The sequence below is a fragment of the Sapajus apella genome, unplaced genomic scaffold, assembly GCF_009761245.1.
Source record: "Sapajus apella isolate SASKATOON/1434 unplaced genomic scaffold, GSC_monkey_1.0 scaffold7, whole genome shotgun sequence".
In the NCBI taxonomy this organism is placed as follows: Eukaryota; Metazoa; Chordata; class Mammalia; order Primates; family Cebidae; genus Sapajus; species Sapajus apella.
Window position 1 is genome coordinate 37,078,415 of NW_022436947.1, and position 22,507 is coordinate 37,100,921.

At 37.2% G+C, this 22,507-nt stretch overlaps 1 protein-coding gene across 3 annotated transcripts in view; it reads left to right on the forward strand.

Moving 5' to 3' along the window:
- RELN (reelin) overlaps positions 1-22,507 on the forward strand; it is a 535,951-nt gene that overhangs the window by 296,690 nt on the left and 216,754 nt on the right. For all 3 annotated transcript variants that reach the window (XM_032276354.1, XM_032276355.1, XM_032276356.1), the window contains exons 9-10: positions 5,817-5,913; positions 8,740-8,980. In XM_032276354.1, the coding sequence (XP_032132245.1) occupies positions 5,817-5,913; positions 8,740-8,980 (338 nt within the window). The remainder of the gene's footprint in view (positions 1-5,816; positions 5,914-8,739; positions 8,981-22,507) is intronic.

Genomic DNA, 22,507 nt, shown 5'->3' on the forward strand with positions numbered 1-22,507 from the left:
CTACTCTCAGAGAAGCTCCCTTCTTTTTAACAAGTAAAAGGAGATTCTTCTGTTTCCCTACTAACATATTTACCAATGATGCTAACAAACAGGTGGGGTACTCAGTGAGGTGTTGGTTTTTATATCATTATTGAATTTATAGTGTTTCCTATAAAGAGTAGGGAAATAGCCCAAAGTAAAAGACACTATAGAGAAAAAATGTACCATAAGTTCTTTTTTTTTTCTTTTACTTTTAAGATGGAGTCTCGCTCTGTCCCCAGGCTAGAGTGCAAGAGTGCAGTGGCGTGATCTCAGTTCACTGCAACCTCCGCCTCCTGGGTTCAAGCAGTTCTCCTCAGCCTCCTGAGTAGGTGGTATTACAAGCATGCACCACCACACCTGGCTAATTTTTGTATTTTTAGTAGAGACGGGGTTTCACCATGTTGATCAGGCTGATCTTGAACTCCTGACCTCTTGATCTGCCCACCTCAGCCTCCCAAAGTGCTGGGATTAAAGGTGTGAGCCACTGTGCCCAGCCATCTAAGTTCTTTAGTAAGCAGTAATTGAATTTAATATTTAGCCCATGAGCAAATACGATGAGGCATTAGCTCCTTTTTTCTGGGGTAAATGAATTTATAAAATGAAATTTTAAAATATTCAGTCACAGCTAAACTTTGTTAAATAGTATGCACCAAGAACTGTTTTCTAGGTAGTTCTCTTATGTTAACTCCCTAATCTTTACAACAGTTGTGTGAAGCAGTTGCTGTTATTTTTCACATTTTAGAAGTGTGGAAGCTGGGACACAGAAAGAGTAAGTGACTTGCCCAAGGTCACACAGCTTAGAAGTGTCAAAGCTCAGATTGAAACCCTGGCAGCCCGTCTCTTCTATCCACTCTCCTAAACCTACACAGACTTCCTCTCTGGAAGGTATCTTATGTCAGAGGCAATTTTACTCTTAAAAGTGGAATACAAAATTACATAGAATTGTTAGTAGTGCTAACAAGCATTGAATTTCATTATCATGTAGATGTCTCCCAAATAAGAAAAATTAAATATGATCTGTTTAAGGCTAGATGCTACATTATAAGATATACCTACCATCAGAGATGTTTTCTCATTACTTCATCACATTACAAATTAGAGAAGCATTTTTCTATAGAGTTACAATTTTATTAGATTTCTTCCTACACATCAAAGTGTTAAAGGTTTTTTTGTTTGTTTGTTTGTATTTGGGGTGGCATCATTCAAAATGAAAAGACACAATATTTGGTTGCTGGAAAATCAGTACTTCTAATTTTGACTTACTAAGATTGATATGCCCACTTAAGAGGTATGAATGAAGTATGTGAGGTAATGGATATGTTAATTAGACTGATCTAATCATTCCAGAATGTATACATATATCATGACAGCACATTACTCCATAAATCTGGGCAATTATTATGAATTAAATTAATAAAAAATATTTGAGAGTAAGAGGAGAAGGGCCACAAAGGAGACTCAGAAGCAATGCCAGTGAAGCAGGAGAAAAATCAAGAGGGTGGTGGAAGTAAACAGAAGAAGACATCCCAGAAATATCAGATCAGCCTCGACAAATCCTGCCGCAAAGTCGAGTAACTGAATTTGGGAAAGTGATCTGTTGGTTTGGCAACATGAACTCCCCAGTGACCTGGGGACTTAGCCAAGAGCAGTTTCAACGGAGTACTTGAGAGTAGAAGCCTGGATGGAGTGGGGGAAAGAAAACAGGATGTGAGAAAGTGGAGGGAATCACTGGATGCCCCATCCCTTGGACAAGTTTTGCTGGAAACGGCAGCAGAAATAGGAAGGGAAGGAGCAAAAGGTGGGGGTGTAACATCAAGAAAGCTTTTATTTTTTTGTTGTTTTAAGTTGGGAGATGAGTTGTATATTGATAGATGTTTATAAGGTAATAGACATTATCCAGGAAATTCACTGGGAGAAATTGATGATGCAGGAGGAAGAGTGGAGAACTCTAAAGAAAGAAGGGGAGGTGGAATCTAGGTAGACCACATGAGGAAGTTAACCTTTGATTATAACAGAAATATTTAATCCGCTGTAACAGGAGGATGGCAGAAAATGCTGGTAGGATGGTACATTCGGACTTATAGGTGGAAAGATGTGGGCATTATAATCTGTGTTCCTGTTTTTGTAATTACATGCTTTATATTGTTAACCCAATAAGAATGAACTTACACATAGGATTTTACATTAAAATGCTGAGAAATTTTTTAAAAAACAGGATTTTTATATTTAACCTCATCATACAAAGAATTTATTAAAATAATACAAATTCATAGGCACAGTTGATAAAATTTGCCTTCTATATTATGGGGTTGAGTAAACAACAATAATAGTATGACAGTTGCTACAACTGTAGGTTTATCTTTATCATTTACCAATTTATTTGTCAATTTAAACTCAAGAATTGATAACCAAGACCACTGGAACCAACTACCTTTCACAAAAAAAATCCTATCCTGTCTTCTCCCAAACTGGGGGCATTGAAGTATTCTGGGGCATCATCGCAGGGGAGCCAGATTTCCTAGACTATGTGGATGTTCTCTCATTTTATTTATGACTACCGAACCATAGAAACCTTTAGTCATTTTTACCTTTATTGTGGGTAAAAATGAAGTATATGGACTTTCCTCATTAGCCTGAAAGAACGAAAGAAAGTGCTTGCATTTTTAGAACATTTTAAGTCCATCAGTGCCTCTCAGCCCATACCTTTATAGCCATAGCTCTCCATCACCTTTCCTCCTTCAACAACTCCTTAAATACTTAAAAAATTTGCTGCTTCAGAGTGAAGGATTTACATTGGAAGTGGTCTGAAGGAGGGAAACAAACAGGCAAATAAGATGATATTTTGCAATTGACTATTGAAATTGTCCTTCCTTGCTGTTTTTAAATTTCAACTTTGGCAATTAAATATCTCTGATTTAAGAGAGAATAATAAAGTGCCTGTTACAGGTGATGTCTGCTTAGCATTCCCTCCTAACTCCCTAAGAGGTACTTTGAGGGGTGTCACAGTGTCTGGGTACAGGGAGCCAGGAGTGACATTAAGCGCCTGGGCACATGAAAAACGGGTGAACAATCACTAACTCTTTCTTCCTCTCACCGCAGACAGAATCAAACAGCCATTTCAGTCTGGACAAGAACAACTTATTCTGCTGACCAGAGTCTTTGTGACAGTGGGATTGCAATTTGAAGGGTTTATGTGAAGAAAAAGCTTACCCAGCTACATATACAGCTGCACCAGGCAGGAATAGGGAATCGTTTATCATTGGCCTGGTATAGTTTGGAAGGGTAATCTGGTGGGAGTGGCTTCTGAGTGAGGCAGATTTCCAAAGCTGAGCGACTCTCTTGGGGGTGCTCCTTCCAGCTGGGACCTTCCACCTCAGTTCCCCTGGCATGGGCAGTGCCTCTCCACTGGCTGACCACTCATACCCTGAGCCCCAGTCATAGTCTTCCAGTGGTCCACCCCTCTGTTGGAATCCCTTTGCCTTTTTGGCCATCTTTTTATATACGAACGCTTCAAGATAACCCTGGGCCAGTTCTGCTTCTCAGAGTACACATTTGATCTGTAGGAACTGTGCATCTTTACCCTACTGGGGATGGAAGTACAGCTTTTGCCTCAAGGGATTGAGGAATTGTTAGAAGCACAGAGGTCACATGATTCCATTGACTTCTGGAAAGAGCACTGGCAACACTAGCTGTGTGAGAACCAGCAGGGCTGGGACAGGGAGACTAACCATTATTGCAGAGATCTGGCAAGAGCCAGTGAGGGTCCCTTGACAATGGCAAGGAGGAGGTGTATTCAATAAAAACTAATGTTTTAAATATAAGAAAACGTGCCTGAGTGGCTGAGGAAAGACTCATCTGCCAGGTGCCTTTTTGTTTTCTGGATGCATAAAAAATTTAACCTCATAACATTGAGATGGTAGCATAAGGAAATAGATGAAAGAAGTCATATTTGACGCCATATTTGTACACATTTTTCTTTTGATATATGCATTTTCTTCGCCTTTTTTTTTTTTTTTTTTTTAGCCAGAGTCTAGCTCTTTCGCCCAGACTGGAGTGCAGCGGCACAATCTCGGCTCACTGCAACCTCTGCCTCCCGGGTTGAGGCGATTCTCCTGCCACAGCCTCCCAAGTAGCTGGGACTACAGGCGTGTGTCAAAACACCCAGCTAATTTTTGTATTTTTAGTAGAGATGGGGTTTCACCATGTTGGCCAGAATGGTCTCTATCTCTTGACCTCATGATCCACCTGCCTCAGCCTCCCAAAGTGCTGGGATTAACAGGCATGAGCCACCATGCCTGGCCTGCTTCTCTCTTCTTAATTTGTAAACAATTCATAAGAAATTTCATTCTGTAAGTAACATTTTTGGTTATCATTTGTTGAATGCTTTCATTTTTCGGAAATTTGCCTTATACATTTGCTTTTAAGTAGTTAGGGTGTACGAGACATAAAGGAAGCACATGAATAACATTTAAATTCTTGAGGCTAAATGGAACTTTCCTTCGTAATCACAGATTCTCTGCTAGACCTCATTCTTGTTTGTGTTGAAGTTTGTCTTACATAATCCTGCCTGTCACCATTTCCAGTCACACAGTTTGATATTTATCTTAAGCAGCTGCTCATGAAAAGTAGAATTTTAGCAAAGATTAAAGTGGCATAAGGTGGGTTTCCATTTGAGATCAGGGTTTCTCAGTAGCTTTCCTTTGAATATCCCTTTCTTTCATGCTTTTTCACTTACATTTTGGCCGTGAGAATAAATCTAGGAAAACTGCTGTTTCGCCTTTTAGTACATTGCCAGCTCTGGCAATTACAAACTAACTGGTTTTGTACTAAACATCACTGAAATAAAATAAATGAGTCTGATTAAAGCTTGGAACCCCTGAGCACTACAAATGAAGAAGTGTCAACAGATGCCATTTGCTGAAACTGAGGCTCCTGTAGCAGATGGGTGAAAGTTAAACATAAATTGCACTATTTATTTTTCTTTTGGTTCATTCGTTTTAAAGATAGTATAAAAATTTCTGCTACATCCGTTACAATAAGCTTCTGGCAGATATTTCAGGGCTGTTTCGGGCATTCTGAGAGCTTTGAAATTGTAGTCATACTATGCTTTCTTATATGAATTCATTCGACATGTAAAAACAAATTCATATCGGCTTAAAAATTTTCTTTAGTGTTAATATTTCCAGTATGGAAATAATGATGATAAGTAATGACCAAATATTCACAAAGGGACATAATCTCTATTTTAAGTCTTTAATGCTAAACTATGCTAGAGTAATATCAATCACATTCATAATAGTACTCATTCATTTAGTATTTGAATTTTCTTTACAGTATTTTAGTTTCTCATATACTGTCTTATTTGGATAATACACACACAGAAAAAGAATGGTGTTTTTATTCCTGAATGTAATGACTTATGTACCATTTAGTATAATCACTCCTGATTGATATTAACTTGCAAGAGTCATAATGATCTTATTAGTCATCCCACAATACTTAGTTGTTTCTTCGTATAGCACTAAGTATTTATTTTACAATTTAATTTAGTAGTTCATATATCCCTAAAGAAACCTGCAGTTTATATTTCTTTTACCTTTTTTTCTGGTTCCCAAGATTATTTATCAAATTATATTTACCAGAACAGATCACAGGAAATTTCAACATAGTTAGAAGAATGGGGAAGTTACAAAATATCTAATAGTTTAAAAATTATCTAAAATATTTATCAGAAAAGGAAATATGTATTTGTACTATTTTTTAACCTTGAAATTTATTGTTATTGCTATTTACAGGGTCAGGTTCATGTCGCTTTAGTTATTCAGACCCCAGCATCGTCGTGTTATATGCCAAGAATAATTCTGCGGACTGGATTCAGCTAGAGAAAATTAGGTTTGTTGTAATTTAAAATATTTTCATAAATTCCGACATAGATGAAATTCAACTCGCCTATATGCCTTTATTCCACCACTAACTTTTTCTTTAGGGTAAAAAGGACTGTGGTTGTTAATTATGTTGAAGTCTATGGATATGCATATTATGACCAGCACTGCTCAAAGAAGATATTGTTAAAAGTGTCATTTTCCATTCAGAACTTCCACCGACAGCAGTACTTATAACAAACTATTTTTGGTAAAAGTAAATTTGCGATCATAGCTTTTATGATGGCATTCTCCACAAAATAATATCACCACCCATTGCTCCAGGTTGCCTCACACAGGCCTGCCTTATGGTCTGGAAACACATCAGATGACCGCTTAAATCCCTTCCAGTCTGTGATGATATTGAGTTAATAGCCACAGGGCTTTTACTTCTAATCTGCAGTTCTGTCACATCCTTTCTAACTTCCCTAAGGCTAGTTCTAAAATTCTGTTATCATCATTGTGATGCTACTTGTAATTAAATATTACATTTTCTTTATTAAAAAATATCTCTCAATAAGAAAATGAGGTAGGATGCTCGAGGATGAAGAAACTCAATCATGTTAAAAAGATTTTTCTAGATTAGAAAACTCAAATTATGTTTGCCACTACTGCACAGTTTAAACCATGAAATAAAATTCTAAATGGATGCTTAATTTTAGGTATAAGATATTTAAAGGAAAAATACCTTAAACTTCTATAAAGTGATTATTATGATTGGGTTAGCTCTTAAATTAGCATGACTTAAGTAGAATATTTTCTATCAGTTTTGTGACAGCCTTCTTTTTTCTACAAGCTATTTTCCTTATTACATTTCCATATTAAAAGAACTATTATTTAGGGTAGCAGAATAAATATTAGGCTGTCAGTGTAATAGTAAGCCAATTTGTCTAAAGTTTCTATGGCAGTGGTGTTTTAAAATAATAATAATAAAATAAAAACTTCACAAATCTTAACTCTGTTCTAACCAAAAACTGAGAAAAGTGTTTCTAGCTCATGGATTTTAATAGATTGTCTCTCTCTGTGTCAGGAAAAAATATAATGTATGGGCACCTGGTATAAGCTGAGCTCTGACATACTGTGACAATTTTATAAGAGAACATTTTGCTTTTCTTTGTAATTTCTAGTAGTTAGGAAAATTCATTCATATTAAATATTTATTTCTATAAATGATTTTAAACAAAGCAATCTAAATATTGAAGAACGTACCTATATTTCCATTTTTTTTTCTTTCTAGTATGCTGTATATCATAGTTAAGTAAACTATGGTACGTATTTCTTGCTAGAAACAACTACATGTTTTTGATATGATGAACAATTAAACTACATATTTAATTAGAACATATAAAGATCGTGTTCAGCGGATCCCCAAAATGGGACTTTCAGTTTTAGCACAGGTACCAAACCAATGCAAATTTCCCTTACCATTGGTGGTTAGAGTGAAAGTGCTCTCAATCACTACCTAAAGCCAAAATATATTCTCCTCATCAATTTCAACTCTTTTTGAAGCTAAAAGCATAGTCATCATGAAATATTTTAAAAGAAAAGGGAATTGATTATCCCCAAAGGTAATGTACACCATCTATAACCTATGCTGACAATTTTACGGATATATATGTGCTTCGTTGGTGATTGAGAAATATGGCTCTTCTCTAGTCCTTTCAAAACTGATTTATAACAAGCCCAGGGTACCCACTAGTTTGCATTTTAGTACCACTCTTAATCTTAGCAAAGGCGATCATTTTTACTATAGCAGGTTTCTACTTTGGTAGAAGAAAATGTTTAATAAAAATATTTTGTTATATAGCAGAAGAACCTAGATTCTAGTAGAGGTAATACAAAAAATCATGTTATATCATGTTTTTAAGGATGATCTATGTGAAATTGTGAGGTATTATAAGTGAGAGCATTTAATCACGGCAAATTTCACATTTCATATAGACTAAACATATGAAAACATATCTAGTTATTAGAAATAAAATAATTTAGACTGATTATTAAACACATTGTACAGAGTGGTTTCTAACAGATGCATAATTTCAAAGTAAGAATCAACGTTAAGATCACAGTTTTGCCGGGTATGGTGGCTCATGCTTGTAGTCCCAGCACTTTGGGAGGCTGAGTCAGAAGGATCACTTGAACCCAGCAGTTTGAGACCAGCCTGAGCAACACAGCAAGACCTCATTTCGATAAAAATAATAAAAATCAGCTGGGCATGGTGATGGAAGCCTGTAATGTGAGCTACTCAACAGGCTGAGGAGGGAGGATCACTTGAGCCCAGGAGTTCAAGGTTACATGATCTGTGATAGCACCACTGCACTCCAGCCTATACGACAGAGCAAGACCCTGTCTCCCAAAAAAAAAAAAAAAAAAAAAAACACTTTTATACGTTTTCTCCTTATTATTGAGTAACCTGTTTTAGGTTGTATGCCAACCACGTGCAAAAAAATGTGCTGTATATACTTTGTGATTTGTTTTTTACCTAAGCCGTAACAATGTGTGCCATTTTCTCTTCAGTTTTTCCTTTACTGACTTACTTGAACATACTTAGTGCCTTATTTGTGTTCCATGTAAACCTTTTGTAGGTATTTAATACTTGAACTGTTATTATTCAATGTGAAAATCTTAATAGTCAACAAATACTAAAAGATTTAAGGGCTACGAGATTGTGAGTACTTTATCTGTAATAAATATAACATTCTTGAGATCATGAAACTACAATCTTAGGAAAGAAAATTCATCTCTAAGAAAGAAAAAGTCAACGTTGCTGAACTTCCCATCTCTCTGTATGTTCCAGAGCCCCTTCCAATGTCAGCACAATCATCCATATCCTCTACCTTCCTGAGGACGCCAAAGGGGAGAATGTCCAGTTTCAGTGGAAGCAGGAAAGTCTTCGCGTAGGTGAAGTGTATGAAGCCTGCTGGGCCTTAGATAACATCCTGGTCATCAATTCAGCTCACAGACAAGTCATTTTAGAAGATAGTCTCGACCCAGTGGACACGGGCAACTGGCTGTTTTTCCCAGGAGCTACAGTTAAGGTTAGAGCTCTTTTTGGTTTTTGGCTTTTTCTTAATCTTTCTTCTCCTTGCTAAAAATAAAGCTCAATAAACCAAATTGTATAAAGATAGCTATTTTACCACTATTAAAGGAATAGATAATATACTTAGTTATTTTACTCTACATTTCAAGGATGGAAAGTCATTAGTATAAAACAATCACTTGTTTATTTACTTAACAAGTATTTTTGAGGACCCACTATGCCATGTGCTGGGCTGAACCCAGAAAACATAACCACAAAAAGTCAGATGTGTCGCGTCCCATCGTGTGGATGTCAGTTTAGGTGGGGGAGTTGAATATGTCAATATGCAAATAGGAAATAGCCTAATGGTTATGATTTGCTGAGAAAGTTCAGAGTATTGAGAAAATAACAGTACCAAATCCTGACTTGAAGGCTTACAAAGGCAGGGTAGGAGAATAGGGAATCCAGGTAGAGACTGAACAGTAATTTGGAGTTGGCCAGGTAGGAGGAATCGTGTGTCTAAAATTATAAATCAGATACATTAAGACTGTGTTATAGGCTGAATGTTTGTATCCCTCCACCTCCCCAGAATTCATACATTGAGATCCTCACTCCAATACAGTGGTATAAGAGGTGGGCCCTTGGGAGATAATTAAGTGACGAGGGCACAGACACCCCAGAGAGCACACTGAGAACTGGAAAGTGGCCCTTACTGAACATCACATCTTCCAGTGCTTTGGTCTTGGACTCCCCAGCCTCCAGAAATGTAAGAAATATTTGTTGTTTAAGCAACCCAGTCATAGTATTCTGTTATAGCAGCCCAAACTAAGGCTGGAAGGTGAGAGTGCAAATTAAAGTCTTGGACAGAATTCAGAATAGTTGTCTAATACATTTTAAGTTGAGACTTGTGATAAAAAAGTCTGTATGGCCAGTGACAAGACCTTGAAGATCTTGTAAGACTCGGTAGTTTGAATTTCATCTTGAAGGTGGTAGAGAGGCACTGAAGTGATTTAAACAAGAGCCAATTATATTTGTTTTTGAAATATCCCTTTGAGGATAGAGGACTGAATGGAAGGAAGAAAGAGCACATCCAGAGAAACCAAATAGGAGGCTTATTATAGTAGTTCAATGGGAGATCATATTGGCCAGAATTAGGAGTGAGAGGATGGAATAGAAAAATGTGGCTATTTCAGATTTTTAGGGAACAGAAAAGGTTGGGGATGTACTGAAAAGATGAAGAAATGATAGATGTCAGGGACAAGGTGTGAGCAGTTGGGTGAACAGGTGCCATTCATTGAAAAGGAAACATAGTTAAGGAGCAGGTTTGCAGAAAGTTGGTGAGTCCCTTTGGCAATTTTGATTATCTTGAGGGAAAGCAAAAAGGACTGTTTGGTAGGAGGTTAGATGTTTGGGTGAGAAGCTCAGAGAAAGATCCAAATTTGGCACCATTAGCCTTGTGAATGGGAGTTGGAATCATGGGCTTGCCTGCCCAGTGAGTGCATGGAATACAAAATTGCACTTAGATGATATGAAAATGCCATGAGACCCTCAACTGCATCCTCTCAAGTATCTAACATATGAAAATAAAATACAAACACAGTTTGAAGAGTTTTTTAAATGTGTGTCACTGCTACAAAACATCCTGAGCTAGAAAGGGCTGAGATCACAAGAAAAGTAGCAAGTAGAATAGAAAGATCAAGAATGCTCACCTACTTTTAACAGAAAAACTATTACGAATTGTTTGGTGTACACAGGAACTCTCCTGACACAAATGACTTCTCCCTTAACAAGTCAAACCCTAGTCATGCTGCTTTGATTTGAAATTATACTAATTGACTGACATTAGGAACAGGCCTCATGTTTGCTCAATACAAGCAGTAAACCTTATGGAAATTTATTCTGACAGGGTCTGAAGTCATGGCTCCTTAAAGAGCTGTGGATTTCTTCTGTATGGGTCTAGAAAAAAATATTCATCAGAATAGCCTATGTCATATCCCACGATCACTTGATTAAAAGAGGAATTTCTGCTGTCATTGTTCAACACTGGCAAGCAGATGCATAAACCCAGGAGACCTTGGGGCCTGAGAGTCACATCATTTAGCCGTGATGATCATTTATCATTTGGTCTGAGGACCCTTTATTGCATAAATGTACTTTCTGTTTCATTTTACAAGCCATTACACTAATCTAATTTGCTATTCGGTTTCTCATTGCATGTACTTTGGTACCACCCATGATAAAAATGCATGAAGTGTGGTTTGCTTCAGTAGTAATTGTAATTATGTTACAACTTTATGTGGAATATGCTTTGTTTTGAGGTCCCTCATCCTACTCATAAGCTTTCCAATCACACGTTTGAGACTTGCCAAGTGACCTATGTCTATTAAGAAAAAAAAAATCATTGGAGTAATAATTTATATAATCTTTGACTTGGCTGTTGGGTAGAAATTTTTCTCTGATGTTTCTTTTTAAAACTTCAAATAAATGCATTAATAAAATCTAAGAATTTATTGTTTTAATTCATTTACATGACTGCCCTTTTGATTTTTGGTTCAACCATCTGAGAATGAAAGAGTTGCTTTTGCCAAGTGATTTGGAATTCTAGAAATAAAAATTGTTTCTTTAAACTCTATGCAACTTCTTTGTCAAATATTGTTTCTTTACTTGGTGGCCTCTGAGGTCAAAACTAAATACAACAAATTAGAAAGCATATCTCAGTGTTCCTATTGGTCATGAGATGTGTTTTAACATTGCTTTATTTTGGACTTTTAGTTTTTAGAGTTGTATTTTCTTGTTCAACTTACTCATTAAAAGTTTCCAAGATGGCCAGGCACAGAGACTCATGCTTGTAATTCCAGCACTTTGGGAGGCCAAGGTGGGAGGATCACTTGAGGTCAGAAGTTTAAGACTTGCATGGACAACACAGCAATACCCTGTGTCTCCAATAGTTTTTTTAAAAAAATTAGCCAGGCATGGAGGTGCACACCTATAGTCCCAGCTACTCTGGAGGCTGAGATGGGACCATTGCTTAAGCCCAGGAGTTCAAGGTACAGTGAGCTGTGATCCTGCCACTGTACTCTAGCCTGAGTGACAGAATGTGACCCTATCTAAAAAAAAAAAAAACAAACAAAAAGAATTCCAAGATGTTTCCATCTTGATTATCTCAAAGAGTACATCTAACAGCAATGCTTAATTACAAAATGGAGCTATTCAAGGAAAAATTTTCAACCATACGTAGGATTACCTTTGACCAAGTAATAAAAGCTACTTTTTATTGAGTACTTACTTTTCTAGGTACTTATTATTCCAGACATGCACACATCATCATCATCATCATCAACTCATTTAACTGGATCCTTATAAACCTGTAAAGAAGATGCTGTATTAGTCTCATTTTTCATATGTGGAAAGTGAAGCATAGAGGTGGTTAAATACATTGTCCAAAATACATCTTTCACCAGTAGTAGGATCAGGATTCAAATCCAGGAACTGACTTTAGAACTCTTGTCCTCAGTTGCCACATAGCCTTGCTCTCACAAGTAGTGAGTAACTGACATGCTTCTTGATTGTCTTGTGTTTCTGTCCAACACCCACCTGTTAAATTACCTGCATGTTTTCTCTCCCATCACTCTCTGGCTGTAGGTAAAAAGATTCTTGTTTTCCTCATATCTCTTGATCTTGCTCCAGCTTTGTTCCAAATGTACCACCTGTTCCTTCCTCCAGAACACTGATTTTTTTGTGCATTACAGTTTAGCGAGTGCAGCTCAAGCACTGTTTGCTTCCCTCTCTTCCACATTGTAACAGCTGATTTTGTTTTCATAATTCTAGTTACTGGCTCATGTTAGGTACTGATGGGTGACCTACTGTGTACTTAGGGAGGAATAAGTATTAAAACATTTGCCTTATGAAGGCAGGAGATGTTTTCAGTAATCTCCAGAGGAGGTGAAACAGAGTAGGGACCTTGGAACAATAAAGAGAAATCAACAGTCTAATATAGCCAACTGCCTGGCAAGATGTTGGAACCAAGGATCATCCCAAAGGATGCCACTGGCAGAAACTCTAGCATCATTCCTTAACACAAATTACGTTATGCTGCCTCCATGCTTAAGACCTTTGATGACTTCTTATGTAGGCCTAGAGGATACAAGCCATAATCCCTCACTTAATTCAAGGCCCTTTCCAATTTTTATCCAGCCTAATTTTCTTTTCTTTTTTTTTTTTTAACTTTTCTTCATCCTTTTTTTAAATTTAAGTTCTGATATACATGTGCAGAATATGCAGGTTTATTACATAGGTATACATGGGCCGTGGTGGTTTGCTGCACCTATCAACCTGTCATCTAGGTTTTAAGCCCCACATGCATTAGTTATTTGTCCTAATGCTCTCCCTCTCCTGCCCCCTCATTCCCCTACAGGCTCCAGTGTGTGATGTTCCCCTCCCTGTGTTCATGTGTCCTCATTGTTCAACTCTAACTTATGAGTGAAAATATGTGGTGTGTGGTTTTCTGTTCCTGTGTTAGTTTGCTGAGAATAATGGCTTCCAGCTTCATCCATGTCCCTGCAAAGGACATGAACTTATTCTTTTTTATGACTGCATAATATCCCATGGTGTATATGTGCCACATTTTCTTTATCCAGTGTAACATTGATGGGCATTTGGGTTGGTTCCAAGTCGTTGCTATTGTAATTAGTCATCCAGTCTAATTTTTATCCTCATCTCCTGATCCACTATGTTCCAGAATCACAAATGCACCTCAGAAATTCACACCCGCATTCCTTTAGATGTGATTTTCCACATGTTTTTATTCCCTGCCTAGTAATTTCCCTCCATCCTTAGGTGCCCAGTTCAAATGTCATTTTCTCTGGGAAGTTTTTCATGGCTAATGTCTTCCTCCTCTTTGTGCTAGGGCAACCATTAAGTTGAACAAACAGGACTTGTTGGGGTGGGGACAAGCGAAAGAAAAGAAAATGCCACTCTTTTTCCACTGGTCATTCAAATTTGCTCTGGCAGCTCCTTTATCCCTGCCCTCTTTGTTTGAAACTAGGGTAGGTCCCAAGACTGCTAGTAGACCAAAAGAGTCATCTAGTTACTTTAGGCTCCCAGATGTCTCTGTTCAATATCAATATGATGAGTTCAGGATGACAATGCAAGCTCCAGATTTCACCCACAGCTGCTCACCTCCAGTGTAGGTCTGCTGCAGTAGAAATGGAGACAGTGGTCAGCTCCTTTTCCCTCCTCACTCACTCCCTCAACACCAAGTAGTTTCAGCTTCTTAACCCTCCAGGGCTGGATCTGGAAGAAGAAGAAGAAGGAAAGCAAGAGGCAGGTATTATTGTGAGCTGGCATTGATTTCTGGGCTGGGCAAGTGATCAAAACTGGGTTTCTATTGACTCTACCAGTAGATTCTCTGGAAATCCTCCCACTCTTTACCAAAGCTGGGGCTAACTCACCCCAAAGCATCTCTCAGGCAGGTCATGCATGCTTCCTCTCTTAGCATTGGATCGCTGGCTAATGAATACAGTATTTGTGTGCTGAGGACTCCTTGCCCCTTCACAGACCCCAGTGGGGCGGGACCTTAGACAACCTAAACTGCTTCTTGTGTGTGTGAGCTCATGCCTAGTCTTTGGTAGACACTTACCTTGAATCTATCATCAAGAGGAAAATAGTTAACTACTAGTGCAGGCCGTTCGTTTCCTAGCCACCTGCTGAACACCTCTGGATGCTAGTCCACACCCTGGGACACACAGCCCACCTTCCAGTGGCATCCTGGAAGTCCTGCACACCAGACTTGAGGTCTGGTGAAGAGAGGTGCTCCTTTTGCCCACATGCACATGGGTAGGATTCTCAGGTCACGAAACACTCTCAAAAGAAATAATCTCTCTGCTGCCCAATCCCTGCCCACTTGAACCCCAAGTTTGAATGCCCTCATGTGAGTAATTAAGGTGTTTTACCACCTCTTTTGCTAGGCCCTTGTGGTTGGTCCATTGCTTCACTCTGGAAAGTAGGGTAGTTGCCATCTATTTTCTTGGGGCCCCAACCAAAATCATGGCTAAACTCATTCAGTTTCAGCATTCTACTACACCAAACAGATATCTCTATGGTAGCATTTGCAGCTTTGTTTTGTAGTTATTTGTGGTCTTGTCTTCCTGGTTAGAATGTATGCTTCTTAAGCTCAGGGACTGTTTCCACCATATTTGAACCCCCAGTGTTTAGCACATGATAAATTGTTATAGCTGTTAATTGAATGAATGAAAGGCTGGAAAAATATCAAGAAGATCTAGCTTATAAGGCAGGAAGATTATTTTTTAATTCAGTGATGGATTAAAGGCACTGAAAATGTTATAAATGGTACTGGAGATAGCACAATTGTTAAAACCGGCCTGGGTTCAAATCTTTGCTTAACCATTTGTTAGCCATGTGGTCTTGGATAAGCTATTTGACCTCTCAGTGTCCTTGACTGTAACAGGAAGAATAATAGTATCCACCTCGTGTTGTCATGACTAAATAAGAAAAAACATGTGAAACCCTTAGAACAGTACCTGGCACATGGAAAAATCTCAGTAAATATGTGTGTTCTTCATTGAAAATGTTTGAGAACAAATAAACTCTACAAGGGAGTAAATATAGAGTAAAATGAATAAAAGGCAAAGGATTGAGCTGACACCTTCAATTATGAGGAGGGGGAAATAATAGGATAGGGAAAATATGTATTTTACAAATTATGGTGTCTTCATATGTCGTTAAAGATACATCACAATCAAATGCATTCATTGATTAGGTTGGACAGAAATATCACATGTAGTATATAGCCTTTGGCAATCAAAAAAAACAGTTTTTATTAATGTTTCAATGCTATTTGTGATTATTAATGTAGTTTTTATTAAATTTTATTTACTAAATAAATACGGTTAAAGTATAATAGTTTTAACTACAAATGATATTTTTGTTTTAATTTTTATTTTTGAGACAGTCTGACTCTGTCGCCCAGAATGCTGTGCAGTGGCATGATCTCGTCTCACTGCAGCCTCCACCTCCTAGGTTCAAGCGATTCTCATGCCTCAGCCTTCCAAGTAGTTGGGACTACAGCCGTGTACCACCGTGCCTGGCTAATTTTTGTATTTTTAGTAAAGACGAGGTTTCACCATGTTGGCCAGGCTGGTCTCAAACTCCTGACCTCAAGTGATTCACCTGCCTTGGCCTCAGTGCTGGGATTGAAAGTGTGACCCACTGCTCCCAGCCTATGATTTTTTTAATGCTCTTGTCAATAAAACAAGGGAATACATGGAGTAGTGAGTATGTAAACTCTCCACTGCTGATCTTAAAAATAATGTTTGACAGGGGCAAGTCAAATAGGAAAGATAAAAATGAACTATTGTCATTCGCAGTACATATTACTCTTGTCTTCTTTAGATATTTCTTTCTGTTTTTGGAGGGGGAATACCTAAACCATTTCATCTGAGCCTGTTGTTTATCTCAAGTAGGGCAGAATGATATATGACCAAATAGAGAAATTAGCTTCAGGACTTTATATGATTTGAAGAATTGCAATTATAGGTCACCAGTTTAAATCAGCCCTGGGTTGATAGAAGGCTTTACCATCTGTTGGTTTTTAGTAATTAATATGAAATAGATATATAACACTATCAGCTTTTAATGTAGGATCTGACCTTATATTTGCTGTGCTTTTTGAAATGGGGTTGGAAAGCTGAGGAGGACTGTAAATGGTTGCAGAATTAATCTATTCTTCTATGTCACTATCTATGTTTCTCCTCCTTTCTTTTTCCGAGTCCATGGACTTGCCTGTGTGTTTTTATGGAGAACTTCCCATGTGGAAGAAAAGGTGCACCACATTCCTATCCTGCTTCTAATTACCATCAGAATTTTTATTTCCCGCAAATCCCTAAGCAGCCTTTTGTTCACTACCAAGTAGGTAGGACTTTAAATACCAATATAGTGCTACAAGTTCAAAAGCTCCCCAGAGCCCCACCCTCATTAGTAATCTCCCAGAGTAAGCAGCTTGTGTACTCAGCAAAGGAAAGTGCCTGAAACTCACTCAGTATCAAATCATCTGACATAATTGTTGTTTATAATGATTTTGCCTTCTCTCACAAAACATTATATCCTTTTTCATACTTGTGTATATGATTTCTAGAATAATCAAGTATTTTTTCCAGCTGCTCCTATTCTAAAGATAAGGGGTACACTGTATCAGCTCATCATCTGCAGTTGCTAGAATAGCTATTGCTGCCATGGCAGGGCCTCTGTCGTGTGGTTGTGGGTGTTTGTTCCACATCTAAAAACAAAAGGCACATCTTTCCTACCTGTAGTGGGGGAATGACTAATCTCAAGGAACATCTGGTGCACCAGCTCTGTGGGAATTGTCTTGGTTTTACATCAAGGATTAAAGGATATGAATTGATTTTTTTTCACTCCTTCCATTTAAGATATATAGTAACAAGATTCGGCATATCACCTTGGGCAGAACTCTCATATCCTGCAATGATACTTGCAGTGGCGTGAACACTGCATAGATACTGGATAGTAATTGATAATGATAACAAATGGTAATAAAATGATAGTTTGATAAATAATAGTAATAATAATGATAGGAGAAGCATTGATAGCATATCATGAATGCTTTCTAGATGCCAGCACTATAAGGAAGATCTTGCCATCCAGTTTTATATCTACAGTAGATGAACATGGCGTGTCTGTAAAAACCCTGGATGCTCAGTGCTCAATTTTCCTTAGTCACTCTTGAAACATCTGGGCAAATCCATCAAAGTCATCTCTTCCCAACTACTCAAATATTCATCCTGCAATCTGAGAAGATTCTTAATTTTAAGTTGAAAGAAAAACATTAGATGTAAGTTTTCAGAGGGTCAGCCTGGAAATGCTGCAGCTGCCTGTTTTCCACGAATTGTCATTAAGAGAACAGCTGCAAAGGTCAGTGAAGCGCATCGCAGAGAATCCAGGGACAATTGATTTGGAAAGAGCTGTGAGCAGGGCTTTTTGTTTTTACTTTTTTGGTTTCCTCATCCTTTACTAGTACCCCATGAAGCAGTATTTCTGAATGGATCAATATGCCATGGAAGTGAATATTGGTCTGGCAGCCGCTTCATTTTGTTTGTTTACTCTCATCTTTGGTGACAGCCAAAATTTTTATTTTGAAAGCATGAATCATCCTTGAACACTTGGAGTGTGTGTGTGTGTGTGTGTGTGTGTGTGTGTGTTCAAAAGAAAAAGAGTGCTTTTCTCACTCACTGTTAATAAATGTTTATATCTGCTCAGCTATCCTGGTTACCCTCAGCTTGCAAAGGGATAAATCACTGGCTTCTGTCAACTCTGGAATTGACCTGCAGATTAAATGCAGATCACTGTGAGATAGGTGCTGTTCCATATTTTTTTTTTATTTTTAAGAAATCTTCCCACTCTGATTGCTGTGCCTGCACCTGCTAATCTTTTTCTATTTATTACCCTAGTTCATTGTGTGGATAGCAAAGAATTCCAGACTACCTTTTTTATGCTTTTGTGTCAACTTGTTTTGAGAGGTAAATCAGCACTAAATGTCTGATTATTCTTTTACAAAGATTTGTCCTTTAGAATAGGCTGTGATTTGTTCACATGTATTTAAAAGAAATTTCATTTAAAAAAAAAATTTCTTAAGTTTTGCAAACTTATATCAAGAGCTTGGAGTAACTTAGTTACTGAATTTAGAAGGGTTGTATCTTAATGTTTCCTCTATTACTACTTTGAATTTGACTGCCTCCACTTTATCACATTTACTATTGATAAATATCTAATAATAAAGATTTTTTTTTCTAGTTTAACAAACACCAAAAGGCCCTAATGAAGACAACAGACGTTAGGTAAATCAACAACTCATTAAGGGGAAGCATTAAGTCTGAACAGGAGAATCAATTAATTTTCTGTTGTTCCTGTACCTTATGTACTTGCCAAATTCATTGTCCCAGTGGACACTAGGCAAGTCTCCAGTCCTGAGTAAGAACTGCATCTTTCATTCTGGCCTTCTGCTGTCACCCCTCTAGTACTGTTGTCACAAATTGCTGAACCATCAATGGAGAAAAAAGGTCATTATATCCAAATTGTGAAAAAAATGTAAATTAATTTGTCTGAAAAATTTAGTCTTAACACAAGTTAAGGCTAATAAAAAAAATCTAAGATAAATTACTAAAGGGAAGATCACACTCAAGGTAGAATTCACCTTTTAACCTACTTTTTAGGAATATAATCCCCTGGCACAGCAATGCTATCATACCTAATTCATCTTCCATGCAGTGTTCAATTGGGCACCTCAGAAAAAGGTTTCAACAGTTCACTTGATGGTCTTATGTTCTGACAATATACATGACAAATAAGAGAAAATCAGATTTACTTTCCAGAAATATGCTTTGCATTTTCACTCTACTGGAAACTATCTAGTGTGTAACTTGAGGGATTTGAGTGCTGGCTTTCAAATGAGGATAAACCTGAGCTCAGTAAGACTTGTGGCTAGCCCATGTTCCCATGTCTTTTTTCATTAAGAATCAGAATGTTAACTATGATTTCCTGGCCAGATTCCAGCATGGTTAATTGCATGCTGTCTACCTAAATTCCGTTTGCTTGGGATGTTCTTCGCTTTGGATCGTATTGCTCTTATTGTCACGTTTCCCCCAAGAGGTGGGTACATGATATTGTAGAATGAGCCAGAATATAATTTGTTAAGCTAATAAGAGTACTTTGGGGATGAAGGGTTAAATGTAAGTAGTGTGCTTTTCACAATTTCCCCCCAATGAGGCCTATTTGTACAGTAATTAATGTGGAATAACATTAGTGAAACATGGAAATGAGCCAGATTGCCATGACAAGAGTGGCAATAGCACAGAAACAACTAATTTTGATAATTTATACAGAAAATAATCATTTAAACAAATATGCAAAAGCTCCCTGCCTAATGCATCTTTTGTCTTATTTGTTTTTTTGGTCTGAAGCTGACACATTCAATCACTAATTAACACAATATTCAGTAGGTGAAATTTATTCCAAATGAACATTAAAAACCTGGTTACATTTTCTGTCATCTTTGTACCTAGCATGACACCTAGCACAATAACTTGCATAGTGACATTCATTCATTAAAGTAAGATTTGTTAAATGAATGAATGCAGATGGGGGCAAAAAAAATCAGGAGGGAAATAGTGTTTACAAATTTCCTAAGATTCAGCAATCTTTAGAGTAGGCACGTTCCCTGCAGTATTTATTCTAATGCTCACTATTATCCCCATTTCACAGATGAAAAAACAGAGGCTTGGAGTGCCAAATGGCTTCCCCAAAATCAAACAGCTTTAATTTTCAAAGCCAGGTCTATTTTACTATAAATCCCAACCCTTTCACGCCATGTTATCTTGCAGCCTCCCACACTGTACCTGGCATCTTTGCCCTTAATTTGAGGAGGCAAGTCTGAAAGCCTCCAACACTGTGAAAGTCAAGTTGATCCCCAAAGACAAGGTTAACAACTGCCCAATGGAATTTTACATTGTTATTCCTGCCTCTCATTACTCCAATTCAAATCTGTCACTGTTGCCATTTTAGTCATAACTATTGCCACAATAGTAATTATACCCTTGTCACAAAATATACCATAAATTGAATCTTTAAAAATCTTAGTACAAAGTAGTTCAAATGTGAGTGTTTAATGAATCCAAAATTAATGAGAAAAAAAGCACTCTTTAAACTCCCTAAAATTTACTCACTATGGTTGAATCTATTGTGTTGATCAGAGAAAATGTACTTCAGCCCTCCTGCACCTGGACTGTATTTATAGCCAAGTTTTCAGTATTTTAACTGGCATTAAATTACCTAGAAATTGAATGCATGGAAGATGATAGAAATTTATTTTGCCTCATGAGAGAAATCATTCTCTATTTTAATTTTTCTTTTAATATAGCACAAAAAGTCTATACCTTTAAAGTCTGTTGAACTGGTATGTAGGAGATATGAATTTCTGTATGAACAGCTATAGCATAGTAGAAGACTTGAAAAACACAATGATACATAGACTATAAACTAGTCAATTTCCAACTGCTCTAGCACACATCTCACTTTAATACAGAAATTCCTATACCAACATATTTTATTTCCAGCCAGACAGTGGCTAATTTATGGCTCTGCCAACAATGCCATTTTAATTAATTTTATTCATCTTATTTCTCTTTCCTCTGTTCCTCATATCTCATCTGTTTGCATTGCCTAGATTTTAATTAAAAAACCTCTCCTCTCTAAGGAGCAATCTGAAGTGGCAAAAATAATCACTTAAAATATTACAGTCATTAAAAAATTGGCTGTGGTGGAAGCCATGCATTTTCAATTTTCCTACAAATGATGTTTTAGCTTCCTTTTAAAGCGTACTTTGTAGCTGAATTGTCTGCCACCAGCCAGCTTGGCTATCAAAAATGGTCTTCCAGCTGGGTGGGCTGAGTGACAACTCCTTAATGGAGGAAATGGATGGCTCTCTGCTCATGTGGAGGGGAAGGCATACCAGGCAGATTTCATTCCATCTGCCACCAGCTCTCTGCAAGCTGGCATTGTCCAAATGCCCAATATCCTCATTCCAGCAAAAAGGATAGCATCAAAAAATTAATGGTAAGGTTACAGATGCCTGAAAGAAGCATCAGGGTCATTAGACCCCAGGGAGATCATATAAGAGGTGCCTTGGTGTTCATCTTTGATGAAAACCTAATAAAACAATGGTGGAGGCAGTTGTAAGCCCTTTTACAAGTACAGAGGTGAAGTCATTAACATTTTCAGGAGAACATAGGGAGGAACCTTAGAAAAATGCTATCCTGAATTGTGGCCAAGGACTTGTTATATTGAGGAATTCGCACTGATGTTTCCTGTTGATGATTTTCTGAATGGCAAATTCTTGTCACTTAGTTGCACTGTGTTCTGCTTGTCAAGTAAAGGAAATCCATCCAGTGGCAAAGGAAAATATTTTTGATTGACAAAGAGAAACACATAAGAACTACACTTAAGGGACTTTAGAAATCGGAAATCTAATAGTACTTAGAAGTTTAAAGTGTATGTCATTGATTAGTGCTAAAATAATGAAACAAGTACAAATAATTATAATTAATATAATAATCAATGTATTAGGAATGCTAGAAATAGAAGTAAAAATTTAGAACCAGCTGCAGAATTTATACCTTTATTTTACCCAAAATAAATGCTTAGTTGCTTGATATATACTCACCATATGTCAGTCAAAAACTGTTACTCAGGAAGTCACATGTGATTTATAATCATCTGCTGAAGAAAACCTGGTAGATTTTCATGATGCTTAAAATAAAATAGTCCTGAATTCCAAAATATTCTTGTTTTTCTCATATCAAGAGCTCATGTATCTTACAAAGTTACACATTTAATTGGTTTTAAGGTAGTTTAGATTTTAATTGTTATTGCATATAAATGATAAAAGTTTAAATAGATGTTGTATAAAAATAGCTGGGTATTAAAATCGAGACCAGTTTTCTAAAATTCTTTTCACTTT